The 12802-nt window shown below is 44.8% G+C and overlaps 1 protein-coding gene across 1 annotated transcript in view; it reads right to left on the reverse strand.

Moving 5' to 3' along the window:
- CFAP61 (cilia and flagella associated protein 61) overlaps positions 1-12802 on the reverse strand; it is a 91982-nt gene that overhangs the window by 52693 nt on the left and 26487 nt on the right. Inside the window, exons 15-16 of the mRNA XM_058834905.1 lie at positions 12097-12303; positions 10136-10270 (exon numbers count right to left, since the gene is read on the reverse strand). Coding sequence (XP_058690888.1) covers positions 10136-10270; positions 12097-12303 — 342 coding nt within the window. The remainder of the gene's footprint in view (positions 1-10135; positions 10271-12096; positions 12304-12802) is intronic.

A 12802-nucleotide genomic window follows, 5' to 3' on the forward strand; every position in this document is an offset into this window, starting at 1 on the left:
AAAAGCCCCTTGTATTTCCCTGGAAGTGTACATCTTTTGAAGAGATTGTAGGAAATGAGAAGAATACAGTGAATGCAGTGCCAAGTATTACAGACATCCCCCACTACCTCAAATCAAACTCTGACACACTAAATGGTTATACCCCACTGCTCTGCCAATGCTGACACGTGTGGAGCTCTCCCAGTCCCACAGTCAGGTGTGGAATACTCTGTGCCCTCACCTTGGTATTCACATTCCTGGGACTGGCAGACAGCAATTCCAACAGCCTGGGTCTTGCTGCACACACAGACTTGCAACTTTCTAGAAAAGCAATGACTTCTGGAGGAAAAATGATTCAGTGCTGTTTGTGCTGAAATGCAGCTCTTATTCAATTAATAAAATGGTAAAAACCATGAAAAGAAACTACTGGTAATGTACCTAATCAATGAAAATAGGTAGGAATGCCATCAGCATAAACCCAACAGGCCTTAAGGCAATGCCAAGCTCAAACACCTCCTTGTACTGCTGTGCTGGTGGTTTATTTTAATGCACTGCAGCAAAGAAAGCGGGAATACAATTTCCCTGGGAAGAGTTGTGTCTAATTTATGAAATGGCCTCTGTATCAGTGACACAAAAGCAGCCTATGAGCAGAATATAACCCGTTTTGTTCCCCACACAATGGCCCCAGCACCAACAGCTGTCATGCTCCAGAAATCACCTTTCTACAGCTAAGTACACTAAACGGCCCCGGGGAGTGAGGAATTAGGGGGATTGGTCCCATAATGCCACGTATTTTAACAAAATGTCAGGACAAATGACTACCTGTGCTCCCCAGAGGGGTAATCAGACATCATAATTGATAGGTCAATAGCAAACTAACATGTTTATTTTGTATCCAATCTATTAAATAAACCAGCAGTCATTAACTAACACAAGGTAAAAAGCATTAATTGCCATTGGTAGGAAAGGCACATGTAGCCCAGGAAGGAGAATTTTCTTTGGTTATTAAATGGTTATTTGGGGTACTGGCACCCCTGCCCTCCATGCTGTTCCCACCTGGGGGCAGAGGGACAGCAGAGCTGGCAGGGGTGACCCTTTGGCACCAGCCCACGGGGGACAGCCAGTGGCATCACTCAGAGCAGAGCTCATTAAAACACTGACAGCACACACCCTGCACAGAACCACGGCTCTCACTCCCCATCTCAGCACAACGTGGCCACAGAAAGATTTATCTGTGGCATCCAGAACTCACACATCCTTCTGCCCCAAGCAACCAATGGAAAAAGAGTCGTGAAATATCGATTAGCTTTCAGCAAACACAGTATTTCCTTTGCACTTTCCAACCACATACAGCTTCGTGCCCAGCTTTCCTGTTTGCTCTGCACATGCCTTGGGAATGGATTCATGGTACATTTACCCACAACTTTACATTATATGTTGACAGTACAAACTCGCATCCAGAATATTTTAAGGCCCCTTTTAGTTCTGTTTTTAAACATTGGACCCTGGGCTAGCTGTAGGTTTTCTATGTATGTTTATAATAATTGTTCTACAATAGGTCAGGGTTTATAGTAAACATTAGCTTCATTCTAACAAACAAAACCAAGGAAATTGAGCACCCCAAAATGTAAAAAACAAAAATTTGGACTGTGTATTTCAGCACTGACAGGAAGAAAACAGCACTGTGTTCTGAGCACTGCAAAGTCTATCCCAGTAACACTCACTGGTGTGTCAGAGCTGCTGCAGGTTCCACTGGGGCTCCTCATGCAAAGGCTCCCTAAGGCTGCAGAATCTGCAGCATCACAGCATCCTTTCATTTGGAAAAGACTCCTAAGGCCACCAAGTTACCACTGAACTTAGACTTTATTAGACCCTGAGCACTGCTCGGGACAGCTCAGGGAAGTGTTGGCTGCAGTTCAAGCAGCTGGCAGTGGCCCATGTTCAGGAGGGCTGCTGGGGCACTGCATGGCAAACACAGGGCAGCCTCCTTTGTGCTCTTGGCATCTTCACTGATCCCTCACCACCTCCTTGGAGGGGCCCTGCCAGCCCTGGCCTGTGGGATTCTACATCTGCCTGCAATGCTTTTGTTTCACTTCAGCGTTTGTTAGTGAGAAAGCCCAGCAGATAGTTACACCACCTGAACTGTTACTGCAAAAACCATCAGAAGCAGTGACAGCAATTAACAAACCTGTTAGGAGAGGAGTGCTGAGCTCAGCGACAGTGGCAGGCAAACAAGGAGGTGAGCAAACACAGCTATTTTAATTTCAAGCTCCATTTGAACCACAAGTTAAAAAAAGAAACATCAATGTTTACCAAGGTGATATGAACAAAACCGATTGGAAAATGCACGCTTTTTCAGCCTGCATTAGGAATTGTTTTCTAAATACTAGCTGCATTCCAAAAAGCCTCATTAGAAATCTCTGCAAACATGTTTTCAAAAGCTGTTTCCAAGCATTCACAGATTCATACAAACACCAGAAACAGAAGGAAAAGAAAACAGAAAAAGAAACAGTGATGAAGAGTGCAGCCTTAATTGTTTTGTCTTTGTCAAAGAACCCTTCTTTGGGAACTGTGGCTCGGACAGATAATACCTCACCTTTACCGAATATTTTCATCCACAGTTCCCCAAGGTTTTTATGAATGAAGTCAGTATCATTACACCATTATTATGCCTACGTGGGTAAATGCTGATCTTCAGCTGCTAGAAAAAGTCACCTCTATATTCACAAGCAATTGGATGCCAGTCCCTATGGCTCCGTACGAAACCAGGCATTTCTTGTTTAACTCCAACCAGCAGCAGAAGAGCGCAGAGCACGGACACATCTATTTAATTTCCTCTGTTACCATGGTAAAAAGCTGCTCTTTTTCCCTCTGAGCACTGACATTTGGATCCCCAGCCCAGAGAGGGCCGAGCAGTTCACACTCATGTACGGACCTGGCAATTGCTGGCTGCTCTGTTTCAAAGGCCAGAGAAATGAACTCTGAATGGTGCCACTTGCAGACAGCTCAGCTCTCCCCCGTTTTTCTGGGAAGAAAAGGAAGGACAGGAAGGCACAGGAACTCGATCAAAGCATTCAAGCTGGCAAGGGGGTAAGGCACATGGCTGGCTCTAGTCTCTGACAGCAGTCACTGCTGCCCAGGTCATCTGGCCATGGCTTATTCTTCTGGGCAGGAGGAGAGAGCAGCAAATACAAACTGTGCTTTGGCCAGGGACTGAGCCCATAAACTCCACATCCCTGTGAGAGAGGAGCACAGGGAAAGGAGCCCCTGGTCCGAGCACAGGAGAGCAGGCACAGGTCTCTGGGCACCCACCAGCAGCAGGCACAGGCACCTCAGCCACAGACTCAGGGTGACAGAGACAGCCATCCAAACACACCCAAGCCACTGGAAAACATCACACAGGTATAAAGTGACAGAGACAGCCATCCAAACACACCCAACCCACTGGAAAACGTCACACAGGTATAAAGTGACAGAGACAGCCATCCAAACACACCCAACCCACTGGAAAACATCACACAGGTATAAAGTGACAGAGACAGCCATCCAAACACACCCAAGCCACTGGAAAACATCACACAGGTATAAAGTGACAGAGACAGCCATCCAAACACACCCAACCCACTGGAAAACATCACACAGGTATAAAGTGACAGAGACAGCCATCCAAACACACCCAACCCACTGGAAAACGTCACAGAGGTATAAAGTGACAGAGACAGCCATCCAAACACACCCAACCCACTGGAAAACATCACACAGGTATAAAGTTAAAATCTTGAAAAAATATAATAATAATCACTACATTTTATACTGAAAATAATGAACGTGAGATAACAAATAATCATCCAGGATACAAGGGGAAATTGATTTGTAGGGTCAAAGAATTGTGTTCTAGTGAAAGCAGACATCATTCTCCATTTTATAACAGCAAATATTACTTTTCTGTAGCAAAAATATCTGTTCACTCCTTACAAGCTGGAGTTACCAATCTACCAAATGGCTTTGGAAAAGCTTTGAGCCAAGTCTGACCTGTTTGTAAGCAGAAGTGCCTATTTCAGTTTACTGCAAATATCATTAACACCTGTACAGCACTGACACCACGCTTTCAAAACAAAGATAGGTCATCTTACTTTTAATTTCACACATGCACATAAGTGGTAAACATTCCTGTTAATGATGCCATCTGGTGCCTCCCACAACGGTGTGACACTCAGCCTTCCAAACAAAATGTAATGGCAGCATTGCACAAACCCCACTGACATTTACAGTGAGGAAATTTGTTATCAGCCTCACTTCAGAACGCCTGTTTGTGTGTCTGCTGGTGCCATAAAACCATCACCTTCACCAGCCAAGGGCAAGAACAATAAATAATGGATTTTCATCCATGCACATACTACAAAAGCATTAAAAATTCATTACTCGAGCACATGAGCATCTTAAGCAACAGTTACTGCTTTAAAAATTAATACTACTCCCCTGGTTAAGTGAAAACTATCCACACCAAGCCTTTGTTTGTAATTCCACACACAAGCTGTAACATGAAGGAACTCTGCCATTTTAACTTTGATACATGGGGTTGGGTATTTTTAAAATGTGGGGAGCTCTCTTGCCCATCCTCCCTTGGCTCTCTGATGTAATTGCTCTCTCTTAGTAGAGGCCTAATGATGAAAATAAACCCCAAAGCCTGAAAAACCTCCCATATTTTAGCCAAATTCAATACCTTCCAGTGCTTCAACTGAACATAAATAGAACTGAAACTGACGGAATAAACCTTGAATTGCTACAGGTACACACCTGGCTGCAAGGCAGACAGTGAGAGGGTAAAACAGCAGTAACCCCTTCCCCTGAGTGACTCGAGGCTGTTCCAGAAGCAGCTCCAGGAGCAGAGCTGGCTGTTCCTGTGGGCATTCCTGCACACCAGGAGGGGAACAGTCACTGTCCAGGATGGGCACACGCTCCAAAGCAGAGGCTCTGGTGCTCCACAGCACTTGTCCCTCTCCCTCTCCACATTCCTGACAATTCTCTGCGGACAAGGTGACACACCATGCAGTCTGCACTCTCAGCTGCAGTCAGAAGCAAAGATTGTTCTGGGGCAGCCCCTGTGACCAGCCTCTTGCCCATGTTTGAAAATTTAAGTCCTTGTTTTTATTACAACTGAGCTAAAATTTCCAGGCTGTAGCCTGTGGAGCGGCTGGGTCTGGACAGTGAGGTGCTGTTTACAGTCAGTCCATCAGTTCTGAGTCCTTTCTGCTCCTCTGCCTGCACGGGTCAAGGTAAAGCCTGTACTCTTTTAAAGTACTGCAGTTTTATAGTGGACATAAAAAGCTCACAGAATAGAGAATCATCCAGGATGGCTCCTACATTCACAAGTTATTTGAGTATGTAGTTGTGAATATACACTGCAATAGAACAAGTTCTAAGTTGAATCAAAAAGCAAGGATGTGTTTTCTTCTCATGTTCTTATTTTAATTACGATTTTTAACTGCCCTCTGGCTGTTTATTCATAGCCTTTACCATCAGCATCATCATGGAGTCAGACAAACACACAAAAATACCTCCACACTGCACTGGAAACTGTTGAGTTTGCAGTGCCTTGGCCTCCATTTTCTATTTCAACCTCACACTGTACTTACTAAATTTATACAACACTTCATGGGCTTCTGCAACTGTTCTGTCTCTTTATGAGCTGGAGCAGAAAAAACAATTCTAAACTGTGCAATAAAGCCTGACAGCTTGAATGCAGCCATGAAATAAAAATGTAATAAAACCAATAGCATGAATAATAATAAAAGGGCAAAAACAAGGAAATAATTCAACAGATGTGTGACATTTTTGTTCTTCATCGTGGATCAGTTATTCTTGTTAATTATATCACCTATTCTTCCCTTACCATTGATAATTACATGAAGCAGATGGAGAACAGAATGCTCCCAGATGGTGAGAAAGCAAACAAGTTTATAAATTGTTTATTTATGAAGAAATAATTAAAAATTATTTCATTATCTGTAGTTTTCTACTCCACCAATAATGACATGCACCGTGAAGGCCAGCAGCACTTGATAAGATATTCAGGATTCTGTTGTAACCGACTGTTTTTCGTGTAACATGACTGCAATGACTGACAGATGTGCAAACCAGAATAATAATCTGATCTGTTCTAACGCTGAGGGAATTAAGAGTTTGGATCTTTGAATCTCCTGCCAGTTGGCGCTTCAGCACCGGTTGCTGATCCAGAATACAGAAATGAGAGATTTCCTTTTGCTTTGGCACAGCTGTACAGGGTTTGATCAGGTCTGTGCCCTGAACCCCAGGGTGGCAGACGTGTGGCCACTGCAATTCTGAGCCAAGACACGGCACCTCTGCCACAGCTGCTGCTCAACAGGCATCCCAAAGTCTGGACACCTCAGCAACAGATGCAAATCAACAACTGTGCCATTCCAGAGGGCTGCAGTGGGAGACTTAATGGGAGGCAAGCTTAACATCTCCTGCTTTGTGCCTTCTCACTCCAGTCTTACCCAATTTATCCAAATCTCTTCAGCAGAGACTTTGGTAGGAACGGACACACAAAATCAGAAGCAAAATGTATTTCCAATCTCAAAGCAGAAGAAAAAGCAAGGAAGAATTTACAGCCCTTTGGGAAGTGGAGCCACAGGGTTTCTGAGGCAAAGATGAAGCAGCACAGAGCTGTGATTTAAGAGAACAAGTGAGAAAACATGTGATGGCCTTAAAACCTATGGCAAAGCATTCATGAAAAGGATGGCAAATAGGGGAGGAGCAGGGAGAACTCGTAAGCTCTGTAATTCTCTGGAGTCACAGTAATTTTAGCAATAAGCCAGGACACTCACCAAAAGCCTGTCTCAACCCAGAAACAAGACTGAACCAGGGGAAATGCCACAAGGGCCTGGAGAGAACAGGGCAAGCAGAGAACTGCAGGTAAATGGCCACACAGGTAACAGCTGGCTGTGGGGTTATAGGGGGAGCTCCTGGAGTTTAAGAGCACCTTTCTCCAGCTGCCAGAGAGCCCACAGGAGGAAGGATCTGTGCTCCCTTTAAACCATGAGACACAGCTCATGCTCCCTGCACGAGACGGGAGGGAGCAGGCCAGGAATCCATGCGAGGGCATCCCATGGCACTTCCCCTTTGGTGCTTTTTCCTGACACCACAGAAAAACAGAGAGAGTTGACAGAGGGACAACAACAACAAGTTACCACACATTGTGTTCATCTGTCTGTAACAGCTGATGCAGACCTGCAGGAAAAGCACCTCTCCAGCACAGATGAGATCCATCTGGACCAACAGTGCTCAGGAATTAGCTGAGAGCAAAGCTTCTGTGGTTTAGATTGCCCGTTTCTCTTCTGCCTTTGGAAGAAGAAAGCTGGAAAGCCTCCTTGCGTGCCCTGGGTCTGTATCTATGGGTGAATTCCCTTCATGCTCTAAGTAGGCTGGAATGTTCTGGGGAGACACAGACTGAAGGAGCCCCAGGGCTCCCACCCGCACTCGCTGAGATACGGAGACGCTGACAGCCCACAGACATCCACACACAAACCAGGAGCTGTGCCCCCACAGAACGGCTGAGCCGCTCAGCCCCAAGCTCTTCCTTGGAAAAAACACACTCTGCAGCTAGAAAAGGGGAGCAAGAGCTCCAGAAGGGCTGGAATAAGAGGAAAGCAGCTGAAAAAGCAATAGATGAGAGGCAGATGTTGATTTGTTGATTACTAGATATCAAGGGGCATCTTGTGGGTATCAAAGCAAGAATACCACCACAATTATCTCAATTACAAGCAACAGATACTCAAGCAAGCAATTAGAGCAGGCAATCAGCAAAAATTTTACATTTCTGAAATCAACTTGCATTTACAATCCTCATCTGGTAGTTCATGTGACAAATCCTGCCACTACTGCAGAGCACTCCAAAGCAGCAATCACAGTGATAAGGTGCCCTCCAGCTCACGGGAACAAAGCGGGCACGGATTCACCTCTGGAGGAGCTGCTTCCAAACAGGAGAGGGCAAAGCCCCCTCTGTTGAAACCAGCTTGGTGAGCAGGGAGACATGGGATAAAGAAATGAAGAATGGTCTCAAATGCTTGGAATCCCTGCTTGCCCAATCTAAACATCTTACAAGATCCTGCCCTGATCTTGTTTAAAACCACCAAAACAAAGATGATAGGAGACATTTTCTCCTTACTCCTCTGCAGGTGCTGGCCTCAGACATCTTCCCACTAATTCCTACTCCAGACTCTTTGCTGCCTTTCACCTTTCTCCCTCTCTTCTCCACACTTTCCTCACAACATTGTTCTCCCATGTCCTTTTTCCTTCACTTCCCAGTCCTTCAGCACCTTCTACAACCAAAATGTGTTTCACTTTGAGTCACTGTATTTCATAAGGTGACAGTTCTCAGCCTTTCCATTCTGCAGAGCTAGCACATTTATCTCCTTGGTGGGACAGGTTGTCCTCTGCCTCACAGATTGCACCTTACTGTTTACAGAAGGTCTGAGAAGCCTTTTAATCACTACAAAAAGGCAGAAAGATAATATATAATACTGAAACTTGGTCATATTAATTTATAAAATACACCTCAGTTTATTTGTAACATCACGACAAGATTTGGCAGGGTAGTACCAGATTGTTGATGAGGATCAATCTTCCTTTTCAAGGCACCTGAGCAGAGTGAGGGCAAGTGCCCAAAGTCTAAAAGCAGCAGCACCTCTTTACTCAGGAGTACACTCAGCTCCCCGTGGCAGGCTGCTCCTTGTGTTACACAGCTTCCCAACGTATGCTGGCCAAAGGTCGCTGCTTTCACGCAACACAAGAGTCAATTTAGCTTTACATGGTTTCAAGTTCTTGGTATTTCAGAGAAGCCAGCAGCAGCAGCAGACTAGCTTTATCCTCAAGTTACCATGCAGCACTTAGTGCCAGATGTCCATTCTGATAGAGCACAGTCTGTCAAAAATCTATAATTCATGCAGAGGCAGATGCATGGATACTTACACAGCGGCTGGCCTTGAGCTGGGGTTTTTCCAGTAAAACTTCTTAGCAAAAATTTCACCCATTCTGTTAAGTAGAAATTTGAATCTGAGATTTCAAACCATTATGCCAGTACCTACAGAGAAGCTCAGAACACCTCAGGAAGAACATAAGCAGACAAAAGATTTGCAAATCTTTCAAACACAGGAAGCCTGTGATTTTCCAGCTTCAACAAAAATGCCAAGATGAGCTCTTTCAGGAAGAGCACAATCACTTTAAAGATGAAGAAGCAGTTTAAAGAAAAGCATCAGAGTTCATTCTGCAGAGAAAAGAAAGGCAGGGATGTGCATGTGCAGGGAAGGCTGTTGTTGAACAAAGCCAAAGCCAGACCAACAGCCTCAGACATGTTCTGGACTTCGCTTTGCCAGCTGCTGCCTAATTAAGAGTTTTAGGTGCCAAAACCTACTGACTAACTGAGAAAAGGACAGCACTAAAATATTATATGGAAGCCCATCTCAGCCAACTGGAAGTTAGCAGACAGACATAAAGCTCCCTAATTATGTTTCTCCATGAAATTACAACTACCTACTGAGAGAATCCATCACTAATAGTGTTTTTCCTAATATTTCAGCTTCACTAGTTACTCTTTTGAGGAATCACCTTCACATCAAATTTTAGTTACGTTAAAAAATGGAAGAAAATTGAGCGTAAGTTATTTTAAAAATGAAATTTTAAGACACTTTTCATTTAGAACCTCCAGGCTGCACCAGTTCTTTGCGAGTAAAACCGTTTGCTAGTGAAAATAATCTTTTCCTTTGCTGTTAAGTCACTTGGTGTTTTAAGGGTATCTCATGCATGGAAGAAACCTGACTTTGGGACTGAAAAATAAAATGTACTTCAGCAATCTGGACAGAAAGAGTCAAGAGCACGACAGTGTTTTTTCTCCACTCGTGGAGCTCGACACCTAAACAAAGGCAGCAGGAGCAGGGGCTCAGCAGCAGGCAGAGCACGGGCCAGGCGCTGGAGGCCGTGACGGAGCGGGAAGGGCTCTGCTCCGGTGGGCGCCGCGTGCGCCGGGCTGCGGCCGCTGTAATTAAGGAGCAGCCCTGGGAGGGCAATGCCAGCCCATCTGCCAGGCCCTGTGGAGCTGGCACCGTGCCTCCCGCCTGCTGCCGCCGCTGTCACCCACCTGATCCTTGGAGACCTGCTCCGACGGAGCGCTCGCGCCAAGCTCTCGCAGAGGATAGACAATCTGTCGTCTCGGCCGCACGGGAGCCATGTAATGAAGGGCAGATGTCAGGGAATGGGCACGGGGACGCTGCAGCTGAAAGACAGCGATCCATATTTCAGCAGAGAGAATGTCAGAGCAGCGCATCACAGATGTCTGCTGCACGCCTTCGCAAACACACAATTCTTAGCTCTGTTGGCTAAATCTGAGACAAAAATCAGCAAATAAACAAACATACTCAGAGCAGAGGAATGAATTGCAGATAATTCCTGACACTAATGAAGATAATTATGAGAGTAATTACATTACTATCTCTGTGGGAATGACAGATAAACAAGTGGTTTGGTTTATGGGATTTTTCAGCACAAGTATTTTCCCCAGGAGGATATTTTTCTCCATAGTGATCATGAATCAGCTTGATTTGACCTCATTAAGCTGTGTTATCTGCTCACTGCTAACCTTTGCTCGCCTGGCAAGCAACAGAGATGAATTTATATAGAAATTCTATACCAACTGAAATGTCTGGTTCATCCAAGTGATAAATGTTAATAAACTGGCAGAAATTTGAAATGAACAAAACCCTAATGCTCATCTGAGCAGCCTGGATCATTAGAAATAGCTGTATCTGTCTATTACAGCATGACTGGCTCTGGCACAACTTACAACATGAAAGGGAAGAACAGGATTAGAGGAAATACAGAATGAACATTAATGCAAACTAAATTACGCTCAAGTACCATTCCATCCACAAATATTAAAAACTTGGAATTACTATGTTGAGAACTTTGTAAAATATCATACTTACCACTTATTAGACAGTAATATTAGATAAGCTACAGTAACTTAGAGTAACTCTAGCCTGGTAGCCTGGAAACAGTCAAACCTGGAACCACTGGTAAGAGTAAGACTGAGCTTCTCTTCCATCCAGTGCCAGTGAACTGCATTTTTGTGAGTTCCTCTTCAGAATCTGAGAGCCTTGGTTCCTCACAGGAACACTTAGAACTCCACAAAAGTGCACAGGAAAACACATCCTTCTGCAAATGCACCCAAGTCTAACCTGTTAAGAGCTCACACGTGAAAGCCAGTGATGGTTTCAAAAACACCCAGGTCACCAAGGACAGAACCCATCTCAGTGACCATCTAAACACCAGGTGCCCAAGTCCAGCCTGCCAGGCAGAAGCCAGAGCTGGAGATCAGTCTCCAGGGAAAAATTCCATCTGTCTCGAGCCAGGCAGGTACGACCGACAGGTGAACTGCCCTCGCGATGCACTGTGTGTTTCCATCCGTGCTGCCAGCAGCCCAGGTGATTGCCCGGGCCAGACAGCAGCCTCAGATGGCTGCACAGGCTTGGAAACTCTACCTTGTGTTCCCTTTTCTGACATGAGACTGATGACAAAACACATATGCGAGTGTTTCTAAATTCCATTCTTCTCAGAAATGGATTTTCTCCATTGGAAGTTCAGTTCTTACGGTTCTGCCGTGACACTTGCAGGAACACCAGCTCCCCTCCAAAAGCCAATGAGGTGCCCAGGTCCCACTGACTTTTGGTGAAACACAGTCTAGAGTACCTGAATCCCTTTGGAAGAGTTTCTGTGAGCCACCTGGAGGTGTTTAGGATGATCCCCTTGCATTTACTCAGGCTACATGACCCTTGTGCTGGGAAAGGAGCTAAGACCAAGGCCACTTCCACTCTCTGCTCCCCACCACACTTCCTGAAGACACTGGTGGACACCACAGATTGGCCCTGCTTTGCAAGAGCTGTGTCCATGGGTCCAGAATATGTCAGGAAGGAAGAAAAGTGCAGTTTGCTGCAGACTGACAAGAAAATCCCTGTATGCAGTCGTTCATGGAAGCAAAGAAAAAATAAAGCGAGAAAATGTGGCAACATTTGATACAAGAAATACAAATTACTTTCTCCTTACCTGGGCCTCCACGTATTCTGGATAAATAGGGTAGTAAAGAGAAGATTTGTGACCCAAGCGAAGAATCTCCTTTAGAAAATATTTTGTATAGCGATGAAATGCAGGATTCAAGACAAAGTGGCAAAGATGTCCATGTTCCTCTTGCTGGTGGTGATTAAAATGAATGAATTCCTCAATGTTGTAATGTGATCTAATATACTCAATATCCTGGAAAATTAGGAATTTGTGAGTCAGCAGTGGTCAGCAGCTACCTTGACAGGATTTTAGCAAATACCAACCAATGAGTCACTTTCTATCCATCAAGGAACGACACCTGAACACTGAAATCAAGTGTCTTTGAGAGATGTCCTCAATTGAAGGGCACTGACTGAACAGATTTTTCTCAAAAATCTTTTCATTGTATCAAAACCTCTCCTCACAGCTTGCCCTTATTTACACAGAATGCACACCCAACCCTTTCCCCACAATGCCTGATAAAAAGGTTAACAGACATTCAAGGGGAAGGAAAAACCTCCCACCTGTTTTTCTGTGTTCAAGGCACAGAAGCCCAGGCTGTCCTTCTCACCAAACTCCAGCTGAAAAGAGGAATTCCACAGAGCAGAGCTGTGTAAGAAATGCCCTCCAACAAGTCTTCCCTGTTGAAGTGATAAGCTGATATTTTTGCACATTTATTCACTCAATCTATCCTCTTAACTCTTAATATAAT

Source organism: Poecile atricapillus, chromosome 3 (assembly GCF_030490865.1).
Source record: "Poecile atricapillus isolate bPoeAtr1 chromosome 3, bPoeAtr1.hap1, whole genome shotgun sequence".
Classification (NCBI taxonomy): domain Eukaryota; kingdom Metazoa; phylum Chordata; class Aves; order Passeriformes; family Paridae; genus Poecile; species Poecile atricapillus.